The sequence below is a fragment of the Tenrec ecaudatus genome, chromosome 1, assembly GCF_050624435.1.
Source record: "Tenrec ecaudatus isolate mTenEca1 chromosome 1, mTenEca1.hap1, whole genome shotgun sequence".
Classification (NCBI taxonomy): domain Eukaryota; kingdom Metazoa; phylum Chordata; class Mammalia; order Afrosoricida; family Tenrecidae; genus Tenrec; species Tenrec ecaudatus.
This window is the reverse complement of record NC_134530.1, coordinates 17,854,080-17,880,536: the sequence shown is the minus strand read 5'-3', so window position 1 is coordinate 17,880,536 and position 26,457 is coordinate 17,854,080. Positions and strand designations below refer to the sequence as shown.

General features: G+C 56.7%; 1 protein-coding gene across 1 annotated transcript; it reads right to left on the bottom strand.

The window, feature by feature from the left end:
* Window positions 1-86: 86 nt before the first annotated feature.
* Window positions 87-24,124, bottom strand: TECR (trans-2,3-enoyl-CoA reductase). The gene is made up of 13 exons (XM_075536895.1): window positions 23,989-24,124; window positions 2,759-2,809; window positions 2,171-2,222; window positions 1,780-1,824; window positions 1,597-1,700; window positions 1,392-1,507; window positions 1,202-1,307; window positions 1,040-1,112; window positions 911-954; window positions 762-819; window positions 600-688; window positions 423-468; window positions 87-335 (listed from the first exon to the last, which is right to left on the bottom strand). The coding sequence occupies exons 1-13, from the start codon at window positions 24,001-24,003 to the stop codon at window positions 208-210; spliced, it is 927 nt and encodes a 308-aa protein (XP_075393010.1). The 5' UTR covers window positions 24,004-24,124; the 3' UTR covers window positions 87-207.
* Window positions 24,125-26,457: the final 2,333 nt, after the last annotated feature.

Genomic DNA, 26,457 nt, shown 5'->3' with positions numbered 1-26,457 from the left:
GCCTGGCTGTGTGGTACAGTGCCCAGAACAGGAAGGGCAGTATGGTAGTGCCCACTCTGCCCCAAAGAAAACACGCCGCGCCCATGTCCAGCTGGCAGGTGGGTTTTATTCCATGTGCTGGAAAGCTGTGACCGCCCCAGTCCTTCGGCAGAATAACAGTGAGTGGGGGGACAAGGGCCTGGCTGGAACCAAGGCTGGGGCCCTGGCTTAGAGCAGGAAGGGGACGATTGGCGAGCGCAGGGGCGGGTAGTCGTGGAACTCCTTCAGGTAGCTTCTGTGCTTGCCCTTTGCCCAGATGGTCATCTGGGTGAAGCCCACCAGGGAGAAGAGAGCCACTGTGGGAAGAGCAAAGCTGTCAGGTTGGGAGGGTGGGGGGCGGGGACAGTGAGGGGGCGGGTGCTGTAAGGCAGGGGCTGGCTCACCTGGGAGACACTGGGTCATGATGGTGAAGCCGATCCAGGAGCCAACCTATGGTGGGGCAATCAGGGAGGGTGAGTGTGGTGGGGTAGGGACATGGGTACAAGCAGGGAATGTCCCTGCCCCAGCCTGCTGCTGGGGCTAGACCTGGACCCTCCATATGAGAGCCGGAAAACCCTCACCTCGTAAGTGTAGTTGGGGCAAGACACCAGCAGGAAGAGCCACGTGAATGGATTCTTGGTGGGGAAGGGGATCTTCCTGGCCTTGGACCCTGGTGGGAAGGAGCAGATGAGTGAGGACCAGTCTGGCCCCCACCCCAACCTGTCCTCCCGATGACTACCCACCTGCTGGCCGCAGGTTCCGCAGGGCCATGTGGATGGAGAAGTTGCCGAGTTGGCAGATCTGTGGGCAAAGCAGGCACAGGCTCAGAGCCCCGCGCCCCAGTCCAGCCCGGGCCCTCCCAGCCTTCGCACCTGGGCCCCAGCTGTCTTACCACAAAGATGGCAAGCGCCAGCTTCACCTGCTGTGCTCCGTAGGCTACAGAGGAAGCAGAAGGGGACCATGAGAGGGGGCTGGGCCCAGGCGAGGGCAAGGCTGGTTGGGACAGCCTAAGGCCACTTACTGGGCGGCGTGTAGAGAGGGTGGTTAATGTAATAGGCCATCCAGGCCGCAAAGCCCCAGTAGTACGTGCAGTTCTGAAAGACAGCGGACATGGCACAGGTGGGCCCAGGCCTACAGGGCCAGGGCCCCAGGGACAAGGCACGGGGCCCAGAGTGGTGCTCACCTTGAAGATGTTGCGGAGGGGCATGGTGCCGTGCGAGAAGCGGTGCACAAAGATCGTCTCCAGCAGACGTTTCACATAGTGGAATGAGTGGCAGATACAGGCGAGGCTGCGTGGGGCGCAGCAGGCTCAGCAGAGCCCATCAGGCCACCCCACCGCACCTCCCACCATGGGCCCACAGCACCCCACTCACTGCACCACTGTGTGCCGGCTGGACGTGAAGTCATATTTGTGGCCATAGATGAAGGGCACCCGGAAGTAGAAGAGCAGGTAGATGAAGAGGGGCCCTGCATACTCTGTCAGGAACACCTGTGGTGGGCAGACCAGGTGAGTTGCCCCAAAAGCACAAAGGCAGGGGGGCAGTGCAGGAAGGTGGGAGGGGCCCCCACCGGACTCACCGTCACCCAGCTAATCTGGGCCCCAAGGTCCCGGAAGTAGAGTGTGGCCGTGGTGCCCACAGGCAGCTTCTGTAGAACATCCTCATCCTTCAGGGACTTACCCTCTGCAGAGAAGGAGGTGGCTCAGGTCTGCTCAAATCCCCACCCCCGGAGCCCCCAGGCCAGGTGGGCAGCTGTACTCACTGGGGTCCAGGCGGAGGGACTGGCGGGCAGGATACCACTGCGGATCTGCAGGGAGAGCCAGTTGCCAGTCAGTGTCTGCCTGGCCACAGCCCCGCTGCCCTTGCCCACCCCACAAGCCCTGCTACTGTGCCACCCTAGCTGCTCATGGGTCTTGGCTCCCAGCACCCCCACCTGCCCACTCTGGGCAAGGTCTGAGGTCTGTGTGGGCCCAGGACACAAGTCCGTGAAGTGTGGAGAGCAGGATCTCATCCTTTGGGGAGCCCAGCAGGGTGTTCCTGCTGGTGGCCACACAGGATGCCTGCCTGGTGAGCCCTACAAAGCCTGTGATGTTGGGGCAGCAAAAGCCTGGCCCGGAGGGCAAGCCTGGGGCAGCACGGCCACGGTGACTTACGGCTTTTGGTGAAAAGGTTCTTGATCTCTGCGATGGTGGCATGGGGTTCCACCTGGGGGAGCACAAGCACAGGGCCTCAGCCAGGGCCCCTCCTGGCCAGGGCTGAAGGCCTAGGCAGCCAAGAGTTCAGGGGGAGGTCACTGCGGTGAGGGCATGGGATATGACAAGCAGCTGAAGGCCCTGCCAGGAAGTGAGCAAACAAGGGGTCTGGGGGCTCCATTCCCACCCAGGCGGTGACATTCTGGCTCGGCCAGCTGGTTTAGTAGTGCTCAACCTTGCCTGTCCCCTCCTCTCCACCACACCTAAAATGCCCCTAAGGAAGCCCACAGTCCAGTCCAGCCTTCCCCCCAGAACTCCTTGGGAGGATCCAGGCCCCATCCCAGGCCTGCCGGAGGCAGCTCCTTCCCAGGCCCCAAAGCTCTGTAGGGTCCCTGCCCCTCACTGCTGTGACCACCAGACCACCTGGGTGAGGGGCTGCCACAGGTGTCCTGCAGACGTCAGGGGACATGGAAGGGTTCCCCTGAGCCAGGTGGCTGCTCCCCAGTTCTGGCCAAAGCCACAGGAATGGAGTGGGGGTCCGGGCCCTACCTTGTCCAGGAAGCACAGCTTCTCCCGTGTCTTCCCATCCAGAATCTCCACCTCGAAAAAGAGAACAGCCTTTTTAGGTCTCTTGGCTGCCTTGGGGGGTGCAGGCCAGGGGAAACAATTGAGGCCTGGGGGGAGCCCCTGACTGGCCTCTCGGGGCACCAAATTCATGTCCATGCCCCCTCAGCACTGGCACCAGCCCTGCCTGGTCCACTCTACACCCGCCGCAACCAGTGACCTAGCTGCCACCCGTCAGCCCCCTCCACAGACCTCCCCACTGGACGCAGTGCGGGGCCAGCGGCCGATCAAATTCTGCCTCCGTGCTGGAGGGGAGCCCACGCCACCCTGCACAGCCAGCCTCCCTGCCAGCTGTAACCTGAGCGGCACCAGCACCTCAGCCTGGCTAAATATAAAACCAGCCCAGACTGAGCCCCGGGGGGTTGTGCCACTGGCCTCCGCTGGGGGCGCCCAGGTGCCAGGCCACCCACAGAGCTGCTGCTAGGCGGGTTCGCCCTTGCCACCAACCAGGGTCCAGAGCCCACACCAGGTCCGAGGGGCTGCCCAGGCCAAGGGGAGGGGACAGGGAGGCAGCCACTGGGCCTGGAGAAACCCCAGCTATTTTGAGAATCCGTGAGATACATCATCCGTTTCCCCTCCTGAGCTCTAAGAGCCACTCCGGATTATTCTGCCGGTGCATCTGTGTTCCCAGGGAGGTGACAGATTCCTGTGTCATTGGTGCAGAGCTCCCGTGAAGCAGAAGGAGCCGGACAGGCACCCAGCAGAGCTGAGGTCTCAATCCCTGTGCAGCCACCACCCCACAGCCCACTCAGCCCGTTCCTCCCCAGGTCCCCCCTCAAGCCAGTTCAAGGGTAGGTTTCCAGATGGGTCGGCCCAGCATCACACCCAGCTCCAGGCCTGAGGGTCAGGTTCCAAAGGCCTGAGGACCACAGCAGGCACATGGTAGGGATAGGCTATGCAGGCAGGCCCAGATTTGCTGCTCCCCACCGGCCACTGTCCAGCAGTAGCTGGTGACCATTCTCACTCATGGGACTCTCAGTGGACCCTTGGGCAGACTGCCCACCCTGAAAGAAGGGACTGGGACGGACACACACACACACACATACACACACACACACACACACACACACACAGTCAGCGTGCATACATGGGCTGGGCAGTGGAAGGTGCCGCTTCCCTGTGAGTGGGTTGAGGTGGCAGCAGAGACCTGGCGGGGTACTCAGTAGCTGCCAGCTGTCAAGACAGGTGCAGGGAGGCCCCATGGGCACCACGGCCCCTGCCACAAGGCAAGCATGGCTGAGATCAGATCTCAGCTCCCCTGTGGGTCACCAGGTCCCTGCCTGGGTATGGTGTGTCTACCCATGGGCAGCTTGGCAGCCATGAGAAAAGCAAGTCAGTGCCAGGAACAGGCTCTGCCAGCCAAGAAGCCCTCAGGACACCACCTACCAACCCCCATTTGAGAGCCCACTGCCACCTGACTGCCAGGTCAGGGGCCCTGGGTGCACAGCCCCTCGGAGCCGCAGGGTAACGGGGCTGGGCAGAGTGGGCCCATGAAGGGAACCTGCAGGCCCCAGCAATGGGGCTTGTGGGTGAGGTCAGGAATGCAGTTGAAGGAGCTGGGAGGGACTGGAACAGCCGCCCTGGGCACCTGGGGCTGCGGGTCTAATAATAGCCCCTGGGCCCGGTGGGCAGTACCCACACTTTCAGAGCCCATGTGGCCCACAGATCGGCACCACCAGCTCTACTGCTGGGAGTGGAGCCTTAAGTTCCTGCTGAACCACTCAACAGCTTAAAATACAACGGCCCTGCCTGCCAGCTGCTGGGGGGGGGGGGGGTGAAACTCTATCGTCCCCCCTCTCCCCCAGCCCAGACACAGCCCAGGGTCCACCGGGGGCCAGGCTGCTGGGAAAGGGAGCTGCAAGGGCCGGGAGGGGCCGGAATCAGACAGCACCCAGCCTGCGGAGGAGCCGCCCGGGGGGCCCCAGGAGGTAAGGTGGGCCACAGAGCCAGCACCCAGGGACCCAGTCTGCTCCTTCCCCTTTTCTGCCCCCGAGCCCCTGGAGCCACAGATTAGCTAGCTGGGGGCTCATGATGCACAGGGCCTCAGTCTGCTCTTTTTACAAGCTCCTAAGTGCAGGGCATTAATTCCAAATAAACGATTAAGAAAAATGGTTCTGGAGCAGAGAACAGCGGGTCTCCATCGGGCCCACCACTGGAGACCCTGAGGTGGTTGTGGGAGACAGGGTGCTCCCAGGCCTGGGGTCAGAGGGTGCCAATGGCAGGGCAGGCAGTGGGCTCAGGCCCTGGACCTGGGGAGTGGGTGGGCTGTGGGCAGGCAGCAGTGGTAAGCCTTCCTGGGGGCGGGGGTGGTCCCCACAGAAGGGAGGAGGAACAAGGGGCAGGTGCTATGCTCCCACGACTGGGGGAAAGGGGGTCCCCGAGCATTTTTCATCGGCAGTGAGGGCAGGCAGGGGATTGGTCATCTACCCAAGGTGTGTCCCAGTGGCCTCAGAGGGGCACAATGGGCAGGCAGAGGACAAGGACATAGGGCGTCCTGGGCTGGGGCATGGGCGGGTGGCCTGTGATGACAGTTCCACTAGCAGGGAAGGAATTCTCGCCCCAAGGCCTGAGATTCCAAGGGCCAGCCAACAGCAACTCGTGGTAGCATGAGGTCAGGCCAGGGCTTGGGGCCAGCGGGTAGGTGGTGCCCCAGCCCACCCACAGGAGGGGTTCGGGGCCAGTGACGGTGACCCCTCCCTGCAGGCAGGCTCCCAGCCCAGCAGGAGTAGCTGATAGAGCAAGAGGAGCAGGAGCCCCCACTGACCCCACAAGGGGGCTCCCGAGTCCCTGGGGCCCCCGGATGTTCTCTCAGGGAGGCCTCTCTGACCATCTATTCAAAAGAGCGGCCCCGAAGGTAGAGGTCTGCGTTCTCCCAGCCCCTGTGCTGTGCTCTGGAAACATCTGGGAGGGCACGTGGGCTTGTCTGGCGTCCAAGGGGTTCCACTCCCCCCATCACTATACACACCAGGAGTCTGCCGGTCACACCCATCCCCCTCACCCATGTCCATGCCCCAGGCACCTCCCTCTGCGCAGCCTGTGCGAGCCAGACCCTCCAAACTCCTTCCTGGCAAACTGGGCCCCAGGGGGCTCTAGCTGGGCTCCCCTCCTTCACTGGTAACCCCATCCCCCCTGGAGGGGGCCCATACTGATGGGCTAAGGCTGCTGGGCCCTCCGAAGCAGCACCCCAGAGCAAGGGTGGGGGGAGGGCCAGTGGCAGACTCACCTCCTGAGCTGCGCTCCCATACCCCCGCAGCTGAGGCCAAGCCAAAAAGACAGTGCAGCCCTAGGCAAGTAACCCAACCTCTCTGGGCCTGCTAACCTCTCCCGAGTCATGGGCGCCCCCCCCCCACCCCCAGTTGACAGGATCATTCTACGTGGAGACGATGGCAACAAAACTGAGAAGGCCTCCTCCTCCTTACCCACCGCCTAGTCACCCCTCGTTCTGCATTTACAACAGCGAAAGCTCTACCGTTTTGCACATGACATTCTGTCTGGCAGCCCGGGCGACCCTGGCTGTAATGGCTAGGCAGCTGTGCAAGGAAGCAGTTTTGGCAGCTATGTATGTAACGGTAGTCATGCTACGCTTGGTGCTCTGATGTGGTGCTCTGATGTGGCCATCCTCTGTAGGCATGGTCACGCGGGTTTTTACATAACCAGCTGGTCTGTGTAGGGTACTCGCTGCCATCAAGCGGATTCCAACGCACAGCAACCCCATGGGTGGAGGAGGTGAGGACCCTGGGTACCCTGGCAGAAACCAACACTGTTAAGAATAAGGGTTATCTTGCAAACAATAGCCGAACGGCATGGGGGCAGGGGGGCAGTGGCTGCGCACTCATGTCCTCCCATGAATCCTGACTATGGCCAGGAAGAGGTGCCCATCCACAAGGCACTAGGTCAGAGAGCAGGAGGGACTGTGCAGCCCTTTCCCCACCTGCCCCAGGGCACTGCTCAGGAGCTACAGTCTAGCTCTGCTGCCCCAATCACTCCACTTGTGCTCCGGGAGAGGTCAACCTCCATCCAGGCCTGCAAAGCTCTCTGCTGCCACCTTGTGGCCGTAGCTGCCCTCCGTGGTTGGAAGAGAGCCTGTAGCCAGCCGCCTGGCTCCCAGGGAAGGGAAGGCCAGATTCCAAAGGCTGCTGGAGCGCGGGCTCAGGTGCAGGGTGGGATGGAGAAGAGGGACAGTCTGTCAAGGTCAGTCCTTCAGGTATTGTTCCAGGTGTGGGGACACAGCAGGGACCAAAAGAACCCACTGGCAAAGTCGAGGTTACAAGCCACATGCAGACCTTGGGGAAGCCAATTTCGGAGTAAAAAGGCCCTGAGGCTGGACTGGGTCTGGCGAGACCCTGTGGCATTGTCATTAAGCACTGGGCTGCTGACCAGAGTTGGTGGTTCAACCCCACCCGCCAACCCGCAGGAGAAAGCTGAGGCTTATGTTCCCGTAACGATCCGCAAGAGACTCGGTCGATGGCAGTGGGAGTCGGTGAGTCAAAGGGCAGGTTGTGCAGGGCACATGAGCCACAGGGGGCTTAAGCTTTTTACCCCAAATGACATGAGGAATGGGGGCCAGTTGTGAGCAGGAAGGTGCCCTGACAAAGGTGCACCCAGGTGCCCTCTACATCAGGGAGCTGGCTGCACTGGTGCAGAGGCGGGCAACAGGGCTGGACTAGGTGGGGTCAGTGGAGGGGTGAGATTGAGCAGACTGGGAAGGTGGCAGTGCCATGACCCTGCTAATGGTTCACAGTGAACGGGGTGCTCTGGAGGGAGAGGGCTGAGGCCAGCAGGAGGGTGTGTCTAGTAGGCTCCGGGCGGGAGGAGCTGATACCTGGGGAATGGACGGGCAGCCACTGCACACAGGTCCAGCACAGTGGCCAGGAGCCTGGTGAGGGCAGGGACAATCACTGCCCCTTCCTGCTCTGGCCCAACTCACAGAGGAGGAGGTGGTGGTACCTGGCAAGACGCAGGCTCTGGTCAGTTACAAATGTGAAGGCAAGGCCCTCTTCCTTCTCTCTCTCCCTCCCTCCTGCTCCAGCAGGCGCCTGGCACAACGCAGAGGGTGCCTGCTCAACCTACAGGGAACATGCATGCACCCCGTGGGTACAAGTCCTGAGGGGCAACCAAAGAGCCCAAGCAAAATGCAAACGACCCAACAAGCCCCCAGCCGGCCAGCCTTTGGCCAACTACCTGCCAGCACTCCCCCCACTCCTGTCAATCTGCCCCAGCCAGCCTGGCCTGGCGGGCAGTATAGCTCCCCCGGACCAAGCACAGCTTGACCACATCCTCCCTTCCACTTTCCAGAAATACCCAGTCACATTGCCAAAGCCAGGGTAGCTGAAAAAACCTTGGATTCAGCTGCCAGGACGCCAGCACAGGCTGCACCTGCTCAGCCAGCAACCCCTCCCTCCCGCCAGTGGCAGCTTCACTCTGACCTCCTTTCTCTGAGAGGTCCAGAGATTAGCTGCAGCCTCCCTCCTTGGAGCCAGACTAGGGAGGGTCAGGATCCTTCGGAGTGCCCACACCAAGCTGCTCCGCCTGCTGGTAGGAGGCAGATAGGGTGCGGGGTTCAGAGGCAGTGAGACAGGGACCAGGAGTGCCTGGTACCGCTGGTCCCTGCTTGGCGGAGCCCTGTGCTCAGTGGGCCCAGACCATCAGGCAGCTGTGTGTTATGACCACAGAAGACTGAAGATGGCAGGGGGTGCTGGGCAAACCCAGAGGGACTGGGGGCAAGTCCCTACACTGCCTGGGCCCGCCCTGTGTCCTCTGCTTCTCTCTCCACTCCCCACAACCCACTTCCAAGGAGGGACCTCCAGGGGGCGCCGATGTGCCCAGAGCAGCTAGGCAAAGCCGGTTCCTGGGCGAAGTTTCTATCTACCTTGAGCACCACGCCAGGGGTGCTGATATGATAGTACCATCTCCCCAGAGCTTCCCTCATGCAAAGACCGCACTTCCTCCTGCCCCCTGCCCCGGGAGCTCAAAAAGCCTGGGCAGGGCCAATCCTGACCCCAGGGTCCACAGCCAGAAGTGCTAGAGCTGGTGCTAACCTGGTCAGCTTGGGCCCAAAGGTCAGTCGGTCTGTCTCTTCCTCTCTCTAACACACACACACACACACACACACACACACACACGGATTCAGCACCCCCAGCTGGCACTCAGTTCTGAAGGGTTCTTTCAAGCTGGTACTGATTCTAGCAAACACTGCAACACTGTGTCACCTTTGTGTCTGGAGGCTGGCCCTGGGTCTGGACACGGTGCCACAGAAGGAGGGAACGTCCAGCGTCGGCACAAACCAAACTGCCAGGTCTTGTGAGCCCTAGCCTGTCCTCCAAGAGAGCCACACCCCAGCCAAGGGCTCTCAGCTCCCTCATGAGGTCAGTCACTGGCCGCCCTCCCCAGCAACCACAGCCCACAGTCTGACTTCCACTGGCTCAGGCGACACTTCGGCAAAGCCTGTTAGATGGCAGTCCCACCACCACCACCCCAGCTCACAGGGGAGTCAGCGCAGCCTCCAGGACGCTGGGGCAGAACCCTCAGGAATGCATGGTGGAGACCGGAGGGAGGGGGCAGAGCTTTCCCTGACACTTGCTTTTACCTCCCCCGGCCCAGGACCCCTGGAGGACAGTCAAGACCTACCCCTGCCCTTCAAGGCCCCGTGTTGGGTCCAAGCTGACCAGCAGAACAAGAGAGCGTGTGCAGCCACTGCCCCAAGTGAGGAGGCCCAAGCCCTGGAGGAAGGTGAGTCCCACCCAGGAGCTCGCCCTGGATCACCCAGGAGCAGATACCGAGGCCCATCCTCGACAGGAGTTATCTCCTGTATGACCACAAGGCCCCTTTTATGGATGAGGAAGCTAAGGCTCGCTCACTCACCCCTTGAGATGCTGGCTGATCACACTTAAGGCAGCACTATCTATGAAGGGCCCCGGGGACCCAGGTGTGGAAGGATGCAGATATCCCTGCCTGTGTGGAGACGATTCAGTAACACCAGAGTGTACTACTGGTAAGTGCCACGTGCCACAAAGAAAAGCCAGCAGGAAAGGGAACTGGCAGTGGCCAGGGCCCAGTGGGCCTTCCGCCAGGCCCCGCAGGGAGTGAAGCAAAGAGCAAGGGACCAGGTAAGTGGCTGGGGAGAGAATTCCAGGCAGGCCCTGGGGTGAGGACAAGCTTGCGCTTAAGCAACAGTGAGGAGAAGGCTTGAGGCGAGTGAGCAAGAGGCTACAGGGGGGTGCATGCACGGTACTGGGAGCACTTTCCTTTCCACTCTGGATGCACTGGGAGCCAAGGAAACTCCTCAACTGTGCAGGGTGGTGGGCCACCTGGGCTTGTGAAAGGGTCCCTCTGGACTGTGAATAAGGTGGAACCAGGAAGGAGCCTGGTGGCACAACGGTTACACATTGGGGTGCTAACCTCCAGGTCAGCAGTTCTAAACTTCCAGCTGCTCCGAGGAAGAAAGCAGGGGCTTTCTACTCCCATAAAGAGTTACTGTCTGGGAAACCCACAGGGGCAGTTCTATGCTGTCCTACAAGTCACTATGAGTCGGCATCGACTCGATGGCAGTGAGGTTGGTTTTCCAGTTTTGGAAGGAGCCCAGGAAATGGCTGTGGCAGTAACTCTTTTGGCAGAAGGGTGGCTTAGACCAGGCCCCACAGGCCCACTGCACTCCTCCGTCTCCCACTGTTACACTCCTGGCAAGCTAAGAAGGGGCTCTTATAAATTAAAAAAGGAAGAAGTCAAAAGGAGACTAACACCAGGGGGCTTCAAGAAACTCATGGGAAAACGCTATTCTTCCTTCATCCCATTTTTCTACCAGCTTTTTGAAGTCCTCTCGTTATGGAGTGCGGTGAAAAGTGGACGCCATGCCAGTGTGGGTGTTGGTAGTCAGGTCGTCCTGGTGCACAGCCACGCTTCCTGACCGACAGAGTGAACGTCCACGGCTGCCTTCCAGCTTGATTGGCAGAGCTGAGCCGTTGCCACAGACCCATGTGGCCTGTCTTTTCTCAGGACAGAACTGCGATAAATCCTGAAGACAACATTACTGCCAGCCTGTCCTCCTTAGCCTTCCTTGGGCGGCTGTCCAGTTGGCTCTGATCCCCAGCGGCCCCACGTGTGGAAGCGACAAATGCGCTCCACTGGGTTTGCAAGGCTGCGAGCTTGTGGGAGCCGCTTGCAAGACCTTACCTCCGAGGGAAGCTGGACATGTTGGCTGTCGGGCCCTGTGCCCCTCGTTTGCCAAGCCCTGGCTGGCCACAAGGGGTGGCAGTGAAGGTGTTAAGTCCAGAGGACTTGAAAGCTGAGCTCAGGATTTGCTGACTCTGGACACGAGGTGTGAGAAGAAGGGCCCTGAATAGTTTGGGGCCCATTGGCTGGGAGGCTGCAGCAGCCACCACTAACTGGGGACAGGAAACCTCAGGTTTGGGGAGAAAGAGCCCACCGTTAGTTTTATTAAACCACCCAAAAGGGAGACCCACTCCCTCACCCTGCCCTCACTCCTGTAGTGGGCTGAACACACAAATGAGCACATGGATTTTGATTCCAATTCCTCTAAAGCAGGGTGGGGACACGTCTGGCCCTTGGGCGCTGGCCCCGGGACCGGTAATCAGTCCCAGCTAACATCCTGCGCCCCATCAGAGAGAAGCAATTCTAGCCATCACATTCTCAAACCTGCCATGTCGAGTCCATGAAGAGAACCGCCCCCACGGGCTTCTGAGCCTGTAAACCTTTACAGGAGTGGAAAGTCTCATCTGTCTCCCAAGGAACAGCTGGTGGTTTCAAACTGCTGACCTTGTGGTTAGCAGGCCAAGGCACAACCCATTCCACCACCAGGGCCCCATCACATTAGGGGTGAGTTCATCAAAGGTTTGATCAGTACAGTCCGAGAAGGATGTCAGGAACATCCAAGTGGCCCTTGACAGAAAAAAAAGGCCCCCACCCCTGCTCTCAAGGAATTTTGGAAATCCTGTCCTTCCCTCCTACGTCTCGGACTTATTTTTCGCACCTGAGCTTAAATCGTTGCCAGAGACTTTCTGGCCCCTGCAAACTGAGTGAATATCAACATGCATTCCCATTAGACATTGTGCCAAGCCACAGTTCCTACTCACAGCGCTCCTCTAGGACAGAGAAGAACTACCCCATGGGGTTTCCAGGGGAGATACTCTTTGTGGAAGCAGCCTGCCACATCTTCCTGCCATGAAGTGGCTGGTGCATTCAAATCACTGACCTCTCCGTGTGACGTGGAGCATGCGATTAACCATTCTTGCGACCAGGGCGCCTTCAAGTATTCAGCATCATGGTTAGGTGCCATCCAGTCGGCTCTGACTCACAGCAAGAGACCCTCCGTCCCAACAGAACACAGCACTGCCTGGGCCGGCAGCTATCCTCCGTGGTGGCTAGGCTTGCGTCCACTGCTGCCACTCCTGTCAGTTCATCTCAGTGAGGGTCTCTCTTGTGCTGCCCGTCTGCTTCACCCAGCAGGATGGCCTTCCCTAGGACCTGCTCTCTCCGGACCATGTGTTCACGGTACGCGGCAGCCTCACCATCTTTGCTTTGAAGGATCGTTCTGGCTGCACTTTTTCCAAGGTAGATTTGTTCATTTTGTGGCCAAACAAAAAAACGCCATCAAGTCAATAGCTACTTATAGCAACCCCAGAGGACAGGGCAGCCCTGCCCCCTGTGAGTTTCCAAGACTATAACTCTTCATGGGAGCAGAAAACCCCGTTTTTGGTTGGGTTTTTTTCCCCCATCTGGTGGTTTTGAATCACTACACCTTCGGGGCGCCTATTCTGGCAATCTTGGCATCTTCCATATCCTCTGCCAACCCCTAGTTCATCCATGTCTCCTCCGTTTTCCTCACCCACCATCCGGTCAGGAGCACCTTCGCCCTCAAAGCGGCATCTCTGCTCTTGAACACATTAAGGAGGCCTGGCGCAAATCTGCCCAACGCCGTCATGAGCACATCCTTTGAGGGCACTGATTGCTGACTGCGGATCCAGGTACAGTGAGACCCCTGGCAACGTCCGTGTTTTCTGTTGATCGTGGCGTGGCTTCTTGGGCCAGGTGTAAAAGGACTTCTGGTTTTCTTTACGTTGCGGTATAAGACATACTAAAGGCTTGTACGCTTTGATTTTCATCATGGTGATACATGATACAATTACAAGTATTATTAATAATAGAGTGACAACACTGTTTAGATGTGTGTCACAAAGTGGCACCCATTTGCTGCTATGAACCTTGTGACGTACCTCGAATCTGTAAAAGAATAGGCTTTACAAGGGTTAGAGGGCTTGGTTTGTAACGACGCATGACCAAAGTTCCTAACCTAGGGACCGTCAGCGACATACCAATGTCAAGTGTAGGGCAAGCCGAGGCATTTCAGATTCAACTTCTCACAAGACGATCGCCAGGCCTTTCTTCCAAGGTGCCTCTAGGTGTGTTCAATCTGCCAACCTTTGGGTTAGTAGTTGACTACTTATCCATTTGTGCCAATTCACAGCGACCCGTAAGACAGGGTAGAGTGGCCCCTGTGGTCCTTCGCAGGGGCAGAAAGCTTCCTCTTTCTCCAGGGGAGCGATTGCTGATTGCAAACGGCCGACCTTGCAGTTAGCAATAGCAGCCCAGAAGGAGGGGGGGGGGCGGGGTTTCTCACTTTTTATAATTAAGCTTACCACCAAAACCCACCCCTAGGAGTTTAAGTTTAAACCCACTGCCATCGAGTCCACTCGGATGAACAGCCACCCTACAGGACAGGGTAGAAGGGGTCTCAGAGACTGTCACTCTTTATGGACACAGGGAGCTTCAGCTTTTTCCCCAGGAGCCGCTGGTGGCTGCAAACTGCTGACCTCACTGACTCACTAGACCTCCAGGGCTCCAACCACCAGACCACCAACCATGGCGATGACATCCCTCCCCACCCCCCGCCCCCGTGTGTGTCACAGCAGAGCTGTGCTCTACTGGATTTGAAATCAGTGGCTTTTCAGGAGATCTACAAAACCTGGCTAGGTAGACTTGAACCTCCAACCTTGTATCTCCCAGGGACGCACAGCTTAAACCATAAGAAAAAAAAAACACCAAAATCATTGACCTCCAGTCATTTCTGACTCACGGCAACCCTATAAGACAGGGAAGAACTGCCCCTGTGGGTTGCTGAGACTGTGACTCTTTACAAGACTAGAAAATTTTCATTTTTCTCCCTCGGAGCAACTGGTGGTTTCAAGCTTCAGAGAGTTAAAATGAAAGATGGGGTGAGGGAGGGCCTACTTAGCACTGTGACAAGTGGAAAAAAGAGTCCAGCTGAGAACTTCTAGAACACCATGGGGGTGGGCCCACCTCATCTGTAAGGGCCCAGAGATGTGCCCTCCATGGTCACCTTCCCCCTGCAGCTGTTAGCACAAACCTCGTCTCGGTGGACTCAGCACTGCCCTCTGCTGACAGGAGTGCAGAGCAGACGTGCAGAGGACAGTCTTAGGGCCGTCCTTTCCCAGGCTTTCATCCAGCCCCAATCAGAAGCCAGGGAACAACCTCACCCCAGTATGCCATCTGGGACCGCAGATGAGCAGGAATGAGGAGGTACTGTACCCCAAGGTGCCCATGAGGAAACGGTGTCTTAACGGCTCTGCTGATCTTGGCTTATCTCAGTCCACAAAATCCCCATCCTACCCTTAGAACTCAGGTGACCCAGGGTCAAAAAGGGAGAAGGGAAGAAAAAAAACAAAAAAGAACAGCCAACCTCAAAAACACCAGTGAACAAGCCATGCCCAGCCTCAAAAAGGGCAGGTGCCACTTGAAGGCCATAGCCGGGGCTTTGAACCCAGGGAACGGCATGCACCCATGGTGGGTACCCACTGATCCAGTCCCCATCCTGGTCGGGAGGCAACAGAGCCCATAACGTCTGGCATCGACATCTGCCAGCCTGGGACCTTCCGGGCAACCCTGTGCCCAACTCTGCACCACGTGGTCTCCAGCTGACCCTCTCCCCTCACATGTTCACTGAATGTCCCACAACATCCGAGGGACCCGGCTGGGAGCCAGCGAGCAGAAAGCAGCAGAGGGCTGCCCGTCTCTAAGGCAGAGGGGGCCGAAGTGTGCAAACATTCTGGAAGGTACACTGCAGAACTTCCTGAGGGGCTGGAGGCTGCGTGGGGCTCTGGAGAGGTGACATGTGAACATACACCTGAAAGACAGGACTCCAGGAGTGAAGGGCAGGGCGGCCTCTCCTGCCGCTCTCAGAACCCGGGTTCTCACTGGGTACCCAGCCAGGAAGAGCCAGCTTCTTGTCTAGAGCGAGTATCACTCAAACTCTGCATTTCTCTCCCCAAGAATTCTGATAGGATCTTTATACCCTCAAGCCCTACCACCCTGAAAACATGGGCTCACCCTGCCCACCAACTCCTCCAGAGTCAGAGACCCGTGGGGGGTCCTGGGAAACAGTGTCTCCCAAGACAAGGATCCCTTGGGCAGCCCCGTGATCCCGAATGCTTCATGCCAGCACCGCCCACTCAGTAGACCCAGCCCACCAACAGGCTCAGTTCCAGCGGGGCCCCACCACCCAGCAGGCATGGCTGAAGGGGGAATCGGGTGCAGGAGGTCCTACAAGGCAGCCCAGTCCCCTGCAGTCTATGCCTTTGTTACATCAAAGCTGAGTTCAGGCAGGGACAAAGGCAGGCCTAGTGCCAGCCTGCCCATCACCCAGGAGCTGCTGAAAAAGCCTTTATCACTCGGAGTGCTGGGGTGGCCTGGGCCCTTCACACTAACCCAGTGATGGAGGCTGATGGAGGCAGGGCGATTCTCATGGCACAAAGCCCAAACTAATGAGCTGAGACACTGGCTGCTGCAAACACTAGAAAGTAAGAGCCTGCAAGGAACTACAAACACACTCCCCTCCAAAGGTCACACATTTCGGCAACAACAAAACAGGCTTTCTTTGCCCTTGGGATAAAGTCCTGGGGGGGGGGGGCCTTTGTCATTCACTCGGTGTCTCCCAGTCCAGACACCCTGCTGCCACAGCGTACAGCATGCCCCAAGCCTGGACCACAGCCTGTCCACCAAGACCTGGCCCTTCAGGCCCAAGTGAAGAGACAGGCAGAGGCTGCGGTGTGCTCATCCCGTGAACCTGGCCTACAACCGGTAGAGGGAAACAGGAGCAGATGGAGGAGTGATGGGTGAGAGCGCGCCTAGGGGAGGCTCCAGGCAGAACTGCTGGATGTGTGACAAAGGTGGACGCAGTGCAGAGTTGGCAGTTCCATCTCAGCTGAAGAATCCAGGGTGGTCCCAGGGCTCGTGGTCAAAGGACAGAGCCCTCAGGTAAGGGGGGGGTGGGGGAGTGAAGGAAGCCAATTCTTCAGGAGGAAGTGATGAGGCAGCAGGGGACAGATGAGGACCAGAAGTTTCTGGGGGAAAAGTGAGGCAGGGAAACGCTCATTGCGGTTGTAATTTGCCATCCAGTTGGCTGTGACTCCTGGTGGCCTTGTGTTTGAGAGAACCAGGCAGCCCGAGTGCTGCGCCTTTCTCCTCCTAATCCCCCATCCCTCTGACCCCGCTGTTGCAGCCACCACGGAGCAGCCCCGTTTCCGGAGGGCTCCCAGCCATGCTCTTCCCCAGATGCACGCCCTTTGCTAGTGATGCGCCTTGTCCTGACGACGTGTCCTAGGCAAGAGCAAGTGTCACCCCATGCTCGCCACAAGGAGGAGAGCAAATGAAGCTATCACGCACTCCATGGGCTGGGATCCCCAACCACCCAGAGCCAATGCCACACCGCACTGGGCAAATCTGCGGCAAAGGGAAAACGCTAAGACCTTGCAGTTGACACTGAAAAAGAGCCTCTGGCGGCTGCAGAGGAAGGGGGGCTGTCAGGAGGCGGGGTGGGGAGTTGGGGGTTCTGAGTGAGGTGGCTGTGACATGCAACAGGTGATGCTTAGGGCTTCAAAATACCACTCCTGGGATGGGTCTTCAGCTCAGTGAAAAAGAGTGGGCCCTGAGAGCCCCTTGTCCAGAACAGTCACACCACAAAGCAACTTCCAAGCCGGCTGACACTTGATCACTTGGACTAGCAGGAGTCCCCTCGGGGAGCCTGCTGGGCCCTGCTCAGTGACGAGAACACGCTGGAAGCCTTCACAGTGGGCCCCTGGCAGCCAGCTCAGGCAGTCCCGACCCACAGAAGAGTCTCTCCTCCTCCTCCTCCGCTTCTCTTCTCAGGCAAGGAGTGCCCAGAGGTCTCCCGTGACAGTGCAGGCTCAGTCCCTCAAGAGGGTGACCCACAGCCTCCCGGGCCCCATCCTCCAGCCCCCACTATTCAACTGCTTCTTGTCACTAGGCCACGTGGGGACACCCACGGAGGGCCCCTAGGAATCCGGGCTCTGCTGTGTGGCCCTGGCACGGGGCTCAGCTTTTTTGAGGGTCTTCGACGGCAGATGCTATATCAATCCCTATATTTATAATGAGGAACAGAGGATTAACAGATAAGACCCGCTGAGGACATAGTCAGGGCCTTAGTCTCTTTATATGCTCTGCTGCTCAGCCAAGGATCTCCAAGTTCTCATTTGGCACCAGCACTATCAGCAAGGTTTGTAAGGCCCAGCCTGAACTTGACCAACCAGCCCCAGGTCCCAGCCTCTCTTACACTGCCAGGCCTGTCTGGGAAGTGCAGGGGCCTCAGCCCAACCCCATGTCCTGCCCCACTCAGGACTGCCAAACCCCGCTCCATTTGCCTCAGGAACCACGAAGGCTCTGCCGGGCAGCTCCCCACCCTGTGCATACCCACAACCACCACAGGCCGGGGCAGGCACTTGGCTCCCCGCTACCTCACCCCACCCAGCCCCATTGCATCCAGAGGCTAGTCCGGCAGCACGGGCAACTGAGAGGTCCGCCGCAGTGCTGAGCCTGGCTCTGACCCGAGCACTGTCCAATCGTTTGTTCCTGTAACGCTCAGCGGAATAACCTTCCTGGAGGAACCCTGCGAGGTGGGGGTTCCGCCCAGTCAATGTGCCAGAGGCTGGGGAGCGGGAAGGACCTGATTTGCAGTGTGTGTAAATACCCCCACCGTGGCCAAGGTCAGGTTCCTGGAGAAGGAGTGCAGAGGATGTGCACTCTGGCCCTCCTTATTGTATGGAAGAGAACACTGGCTCCGAGATTAAGACACTTGCCCGTGAGCGGCACAGCTCAGAGCAGGGCGCTAGAATCCAAAGCCCACAGGGTGGTTGTTCGGTGCCTTCAGGCTGGTTCTGACTCACTGCAGCCCCACATGCAAGGACACACCACCACCCCCACTATCGCTGCCATGTCTGAGCCCACGGCTGCAGCCACTGTGTCCACACATCCTGTTGAAGGTCTTCTTAGGCAGGAGTATCAGTTAATTACAAATGTCACCCAACGCAAGGGGTCCGGCTGTGTGGCCCTGGGACAGCCCCACCACTCTGGGGAGGCTGTAGTGCCCAGCTACCAAGTGCAGACTGGGTTGTGTTTTTCTCTAATTGTAGTTCGGATGGGAATTTCCAGAGCAGATTAGCTTCCCACTCAACCATTCCACAGTTCATGCCACGGCACTGGGTGCGATCCCCTCAGCATGACAGCACTCTTCCCACGTCCCTTCCCAGGCTCCCCATTTCCATTCACCATTCCTTCCTGCCCCTCCTGCCTCCTGTGCTTCATTTTGTGCCAAAGTTAAGCCAGAGGATTCGGGGCTCTGAGACTGAGGGTCCACGGGGGGAGTGGCTGCAGTGCAAGGCTGCAAAGCCACAGGAGGAACACCTGGAAGGCTGGAGGAGTGACCAGCGCCCCTCACAGAAAGAAGCCTGTGGGGTGTGAAAAGCCTGCCATCCTTCCCACCACCACCCCAGACTCGGTCTGAGCGCCCAACACAGGATGACCGGTCTGCACAGTTCACCCTTTTGGGTGGCTCCCCATTAAGTTCTCACCTCCCAAAGCTCCGCAGGCAGCCCAGCTCATCTGAGCAGGGGGAACCCCCCTTAGCCAGTAGCCCCACTGACCCACACACCTGCCCAGCCCTACTCTCAGAGATGCTAATGGTGGGGGGGTGGACAGAACAGCACTATGGGCAGGGACTACTGAAACCCAGAGCTAGGCACACCCAAGCCAAGGCCCAGCCCAGCAGGGGCCAAGCTCGGTGACCTCAGGCAACTTCTCTGAGCCTGTTTGCTCATCTGTACAGTCAAAGCAACAAGGGCTCAAGCAGGCACTCACACCACTCACAGGTCACTGCCTTGGCTCGGGGGCGTCCTGGTCTAGAGCTCACCTCACAGGATGTGTGGAAGGATCCTCAAAGGCAAAACCAAACCCTGTGCCATCCAGCCGAGGCCGGCTCACGGGGACCCTTTAGGACAGGGCAGGCTGCTCCTATGGGTTTCTAAGACTACACAGCTTTATGGGAGCAGAGAGCCTCATGATTCGCTCCCAGAGCGGCTGGTGGTTTCCAACTCCTGCCTTTGTGGTTGGCAGCCCAACGCCTAATCCACTGTGCACCAGGGCTCCTGGCACTGTTACGGTGGAGCCTGAAGGCACAGGGGTGAAGCACTCCTCTGCTAACTGCAAGGTGGCCAGTCCAGACCCACTGGCCCCTCTGCAGCAGTGGAAGTCTGCTTCCCTAACAATGACAGCCTTGGAGACCCTGTGGGCAGTCCTGCTCTGTCCAACAGGGTCGCTATGAGACAGGAGCGGCTGGCGAGCAGTGGCCTGGTTATTCATCACGGATATTACCATTCAGCAAGAGTAGCAAAAGCGGATTAAGAAAGAGTGTCCCTTCCTGTCTGTAAGGCAAACTCACGAGCCCCACATTTGGGGGAGGCCTGCCGAAGGCATGGGCAGAAGAGAGCAGGAGGAAGCGCACTGGCAGGCCCCCCACCTTGAACACAGCACTGGCAAACAACCCCAATTTACCCTGCGGAACTGGCCTCAGTGCCCAAGGAGCCCTAGCTACCCCTCACCGCTTACCAACTACCAACAGACACATGACTTCAGCCGAAAGAACGGCAAACAGGAGTACACACTGATGATCCCCCGTCCCAGATTTTCCTAATCTACTTCTCTCTCTCTCTCTCTCTCTCTCTCTCTCTCTCTCTCTCTCTCTCTCTCACACACACACACACACACACACACACACAAACACACACACACACATATACACACACGTTTTGAAAATGAAACAGATGTAGCTTCTCTCTTCCCCTCCCCCTCAGGGCAAGGGCTTCTCTGACCTCTTGTTACAATTGATTCGTTTACTGTGCGTGTATCCATCCAGAAACAGGTCTTAGAAGTCTCACTTGATACACTAATTCACTGTTCTTTGTTTGCTTCTTGCCAACCGGACAAGACCGGATAAGATCGAAGGTGCCCTGTTGGTACAAAAAAGTCCACTGTCCTCAATTCTATTCTGACTCATGGCAACCCTACAGGACAGAGACCTGGTCCCAATGGGTTTCTGAGGCTGTAAATCTTCATAGTAGAGAGTCTCTCACTGCTAACCACAAGGTCAGAGGTTCCCACCTACCTGCTCTGCTCAAGAAAGATGAGACTGTCTGCTCCTGCACAGGTTTACAAGCTCAGAGACCCTGAATAGGTTCCCTAGGTGTTGGAATCAACTACTTGGCAGTGGGTTGGTTTGGAGACAAATCAAACTGTCTTCCCCCAATGGTGGAATTATAGCTAAGGGTTCCAACGGGTAGCACCGCCCCTTTTCCCTAGCAACTTCAAAACCACGAACCCACCCCCATGCCATGGAGGCCACACCCTGCATTAGCTTGGCTGAAATCTTTACAGACTGCCAGGTCTTTCCTCCGCAGTGCCAATGGGTGGCTTTCAAACTTCCACAACCCAAATGCGCCACTCAGGGACCTAGCCACCTCACAGGTGGGCTTCAATACTGATCTTTGCTTTCCCAAGTAGATAGGCTAGCCGTCAAGGAGCACCCACAGGGTGGTCAGCAACTTTGCACTGGGCGGCACCACTGTTTGGCCTCAGAGGTAACGCACCTCTGCTGGCCCTACTTTCTCATTAAAGTGCCCCTGCCTGCCCCGTTTTGTGGCCGCCGGCGACAGCCTCCTGACTAGAGCTCTAGCTGCAGAACTTGCACACGTGAGGACTATGAAGACCTGCACCAGGCAGGAGCTAGGGCCTAGGGCCAGGTATTACACTGGTCTAGGGCAGTGGTTCTCAACCTTCCTAACGCCGTGACCCTCTAATATCTAATACAGTTCATGTTGTGGTGACCCCCCCCCCCACCAATCGTAAGATTGTTTCCATTGCTACTTCATAACTGGTCTAGGACAACTGACCAGCTAGGCACTCATAGGACTATCCTGGTCTCGCCTTACGGTCCCGGGCTGGGGGCAGGCAAGGAGAACGGGCAGTGAGCTGAGGGCTCAGGAAGGTGCCCCCAGTTACGGTACTTCTCTGAGTTTACAAGGTGGCAGCAGCTGTTTTTCCAGTTGCCACTGGGATCTTGAGTCTCATCTGTGGTGGCAAAAAAAACAGCAATTAAAACAAAAACCAAAAATCTTCCTGCTTGAATCGGTACAGAATACTAAGCAGTTCTCTGACTGACCTTGCTCTAACCCGGGACCATCTTAAAGCCTGCTCTGGCCTTCCAAGGCGCCAGCTTCGGGCAAGGCCCCAGGGTGACTGCTCTAGCTGCTTCCGCCTGGGCGCAGGGCACCTTTTCCTTGCGGATCACAGAGCTGAAGCTGGCTGTGATGTGAAACTGTTATTGCGGCAGCGGCCAATCTGCCCACCTGCTAGAGGGCATCAGCGCGCAGCCTGACACTCATTGGTCGCCGCCCCTGCCAGAGCATCACTTGCAAACTGGACTTTCTAATGGCCAACGGCTCTCCCCAAGGTCAAAAGAAGTCTTCTGAGGGATCAGCCACTGAAAGGCCTAGGGATTAGAGTTGAACTCTGACCCACATGAGGGAGCCCTGGGCAGGACTCAGCCCAGCTGGCTTTACCTCTCAGTGGGGTGAGCTAGGGGCCTGGCAGGAGGTGGAAACTGATGCAGTCTCCAAAAGGAATGTGTCCCTGGATGTGGCTCGGACACCTTTGCTGAAAGGTGAATTACAGGAGATCAAGAGCACCTTGGCCGTTTTCGTCAACTGCAGTGAACTCTCTGCAGCTGGCTGTGGGGCCAGAGCTCCACTCCTACAAAAAGTCTGTGTGCCTCGGTGGGGCAGGGTCCTCCCCCTCCTCCCCTTCCAGCCATTGCTGGTAGAAAATGAGAACAATGAAAAACCCAGCAAAAATGACCTTTTTTTTTTGTTCTCTAAGATCACTCTGACCAGAGGATTTGAAAGCCCTCTTCTTTGGGGGGTGGGAAGGACTTTGAATAAGATAGAGCATGTTCCTCAATTCACGTCACTGGCACCGGGTTGTCCCCAACATCTGAGAACTGTGTCATCCATGCACACACCCTTCCCCCAAAGTGTCTTCAGGGACTCCTGAATTTGTCTGACTGCCAGAGCCAAGCTAACATCATTTTACAACATCTATCCTGCATCTTTCAAGCTAAGCTTGGCTGTTCTTCAGCAGATTGTGACACAGAGGGTTTGAGAAAGAAAACTACGTTCCAAAAACTTTAAAATCATACAGCTGAGTCAGGCATGGGAGGGTTTTTTATTTCATCTTACCCCCTCATCGTGGATCAATGCCACTAAGTCGATTCAAACTCATCAAGACCCTCTGGGACAGGATAGAACTGCACCATGGATTCCCAAGGCTGTTAACTCTTTAAGGGAGTAGAAAGCCTCATCTTTCTCCCTCAGAGAAGCTGGTGGTTTCAAACTGCTGACCTGGGGGTTCGCAGCCCCCACGTGCATAACCACTATGCCACCAGGGCTCCTTCATTCCTGACAGCATCTCAAAAATCAAGATTGGCGGGTTTAAGTATACTTAGTAAACATCAATAGTAGTGATAAAGGGGGCATGAAAGAGAGCAGTATTCAACTTGTGAATAAAACCAAGAAACCGCTCCACCCATCCCCATTTTCTTTTGAGGGTAGGCAAGGTGCAGTGGCCAGGAACTTGGGACTCTCAGCTAAAACTCTCTGCCGAGGAGTCGATTCTGACTCACGGCGACCCTATAGGACGGAGTAGAACTAGCTCTGTGGGGTTTCGAGACTAATTCTGTAAGGGAATGGAAAGCCTCCTCTCTCTCCAACTTGGCCTCTCCATTCCGTAATTCCTCTGTTCTAAGGGGCCTATGGGCAAGTGACTTGCCATACGTCTAGGGCTATTTCTTCTTGAACTAACTGTAAAAAATGGGTATCTCAATGATGATGAAAGGGCAAGAGAGGTAACAGAACCTCCACAAGTCCTTGATCGGTTATTCTTATGAAGTATTCTGACTAATAATAAATTCCCTTGAAAGTCTCTAATAGTCAAGTGATCCCTAAATTGTTGACATTATATTATCGAGCTCATCAAGGGCATATTGCAGTTTCCGTTTAAAAGGGGGCAGGGGGATCCAATTTGGAGTCCAAAGACACTAGCTTCAGGAGTGTCTGTGGGCGTGAGATTTCTCAGTGGCTCGCAGGGCTTGGCTAAGAACGCAGGGCTTGGCTAAGATGATCGCTTAGATTAGCCAGCACTCGGAGATCGACTTTGCTGTACCTCACCTCCCTCGCCGCCTCGGTTGCCCCAGGAAGGGCTCCAAAGATCGCACAAGGGACAGCCGAATTGCAAAGTCCCTAGTGAAGTTACGACTCGACCCGGGGAGATAGCCCGGTGCAGGGTTTGTGGCAAGACTGCCTCGAATCAAGAGCAAAGGTCCACCTCCTCCGCCAAAGCCCGCGGGAACTGCACGGAATCCACACGCTCCCCAGGCCCCAAACTCACTGCCATCGAGTCAATACTGACTCCGAGCGACCCGACAGGGCAGGGGAGAACTGCCCTTGTGAGCTTGCGAGACTGTTTCCGTTTACGCGAGCTCCATGCTTCTCCCCACTAGGCCCTTCAGACCCAATAAACCCAAACCCCCAAAACAGCCTGGGTTGCAGAATTATAAATACCTCTCCCGCACACGCGCACTGGGATTCACGGGTGGCCCTCGGAGCCGAGCGCGCCCGTGGCGCCTGCGCCGTCCGGCACCACCTGGCCGACGAAAGGGGACCCCGTAGTTGGGCGGAGAGACTAGTCTAAGTGGCGCAGCCCCCGTGGCCTAGTTCACTTACCTCATAATGCTTCATGGTTCCTTCACACGGCGGCTGCTACTGCGGCCTCTTCCTTATGCGCCACACAGGACTGAAAACCTCACGCGCCCGCGACCGCGGGGCGACACTAACTACGGCTCCTGTCCGCCCCGCCCCTCCTTGCCGCGCGCTCCCCACCGGCCAATCAGAGAGCGGGTCTCCCACCTACGTCCCCGCCCCGGAAGCCAGACCAACCTAAGACTAACCGCTGGTCCGAGGGAGCTGGCCAATCATCGTGTGGGACCCACCGAGGGGGTGGAGCATCGGCACTCGTGGGCGGAAACAGGGGGCTTGGTCACCCACCAATCAAAACAACGGGCCCCCACCCGCGCCGAGCGCCCCCCCTTAACCCCGCCTCTTGGTGGCATCGCTGTGGAAACAAGGGAAGCGGCGGTTACTGCAGGGCAGGGGGCGGGAGCAAGAAGTTGAGTGACAGGGAAGGCAGCAATCACCAGGCGAGATGCGCGGCCCCTTGAATTCCGGCCCCGGGGTTCCAGGGAGCAGCGACTAGAAGAGGACAGTGGGCTCGGGGAGCAGGCTGAGGTAGCTAAACCTCTCCCCATTCGAAGGGACCCCATTTGACATGAATGGAGTGGAAGGAAAGGAGAAACGGGAAACGTGTGAAACCCTCCTGGGGCCCCCTAACCAACAACCTGGTCCCTGCCCTCTCTTTCCCGCCCTTGTCAATACAAGCCCCCTACCCCCTTTGCTCGACGCTATGGGCAGGGGACCCACCTTTGTACCCACCTGTCCCTCCAGTATGGTCCCACTGGGCACCGGTGGGTATTAAGCCCTTGAAATGCGCATAGCCAACCTGAATTAGCTCTGTGCTAAAATATTTCTCGGTGATTCCAAGAAAGAAATTCCTTCTCTGGCTTTTAAATTATTGTTGATGGTTTCCCTTCCTTGCTCTTTAATCTTTGTATTATTATTTTCTTCTTTCGGTTTCATTTTGTTTTCATTGTTTATTGTGTTAGATCTCCCAGTTGAGGAAGCAGGAGGAATGGATGAACAGGGACAATAACTGATGCAATGGTGTATTGGAGGGGAGCAATCAGTGGGTGCGGGATGGGGGAGGGAGCATTAGAGCTGATTGTGATGTGTTACAACTCTTTTTAGAAGAGGTTTGAATATTGAAGTGTATGATATGTGAATATCAAGAAACCAAACTTGACCTATGGCTGCCATGGGTGAAGAAGGAAGAGTACTTGCTTAAGGGGCATTGGGTTCTTTTTAATGGTTGTGGAACCGTTTGGAGAGGGTCATTAAGAATAGTTGCCAAAAAAAATAGTTGCACAACATAAAAAGTATAATCAATGGCCCTGAGTTATACATGTTGAAGTTGTGGAATTGGTGAATGTTTTATTGCGTATCTTTTTGCCAAAATAAAAAAATACATGTATTACAGCGACTTTGGGGGGGGGGGATGTTCTAAAATTAATTGTGGTAAAGATTGCACAACTCTTCTTGATATGGCTGAACTATGGAATTGTATGATGTGCTGACGAATTGCCAATAAAACTGTTGAAAAATAAAAAAGAAAGGTGGGTAGCCTGATCTGAGATCTTTAACCCACATCAGTAAAGACTGGGTATGAATAGAAGGTAAAACATCGTATAACTTTCTATGCTGATTACACTTGGAAATGATAAACTATTTTGGATAGACTGGCCTAACTCACAGCCATCAAGTTGATGCTGACTCATTGTGACCCTATAGGACTGCATAGAACTGCCCCTGTGAGTGTCTAAGGCTGTAACCATTGACAAGAGTAGAAAGCCCCATCTTTCTCCTGAGGAGCCACTGGTGGTTTTGAACGGCTGATCTTGTGGATCAAAGTCCAACACATAACCACTATGCCTACCAGGGCTCCTCAGATCGGCCTAGAATCTATTTTTAAAACCCATTTGCTCTTTTCTTTGACTTTTTTAATGTGTCTATTAGAATTGAAAATCGCAGCCACGGTTCACATTTGTGACTGGCATTTGGGCCTTGCATGCTCTTCTTAATGGACAGGGCTGGTCTAGAGTCTCAAATAGGAAAGTATTCACCCCTTAATTGTGCCATCACGAGTGAGTGGGGAGGTCTGGGGCCCACACACACACCCAGGGCCAGTGAGGTGGAGGACTAGGCAGCTGCTAACATACCCCTTCACCATCTCTCCTCTCCTCATTCCAGATCCTGCCCCTGGGCCTCAGGACAGCCACCTTCCACTCCCAGGGACAGCCGCTACTGGACTATCTCCTGTTGAACTCCTGTGACCCAGAGGCCTGACATCAAGGAATCAGGGAGAATTCCCCCGGACAGGTAGATATCGCTGATTCACAGGGGAGCAGGGCGGGCCCAAGGTGAGTCATCCCCTGGCACTGAGTCACCCAGGTTTGGCTCTGGAAACTTCTGAAGCGGTTACCTTTGGGAAGCTTTGTCTCAGTATTTTTCCACTCGATTACT

Coding starts and splice junctions, on each gene's coding strand:
- TECR (XM_075536895.1), bottom strand. Junction 820..910: donor TGGCGCTTGCCATCTTTGTG/GTAAGACAGCTG, acceptor CTTTGCCCACAG/ATCTGCCAACTCGGCAACTT. Junction 336..422: donor CATGACCCAGTGTCTCCCAG/GTGAGCCAGCCC, acceptor CTCTTCCCACAG/TGGCTCTCTTCTCCCTGGTG.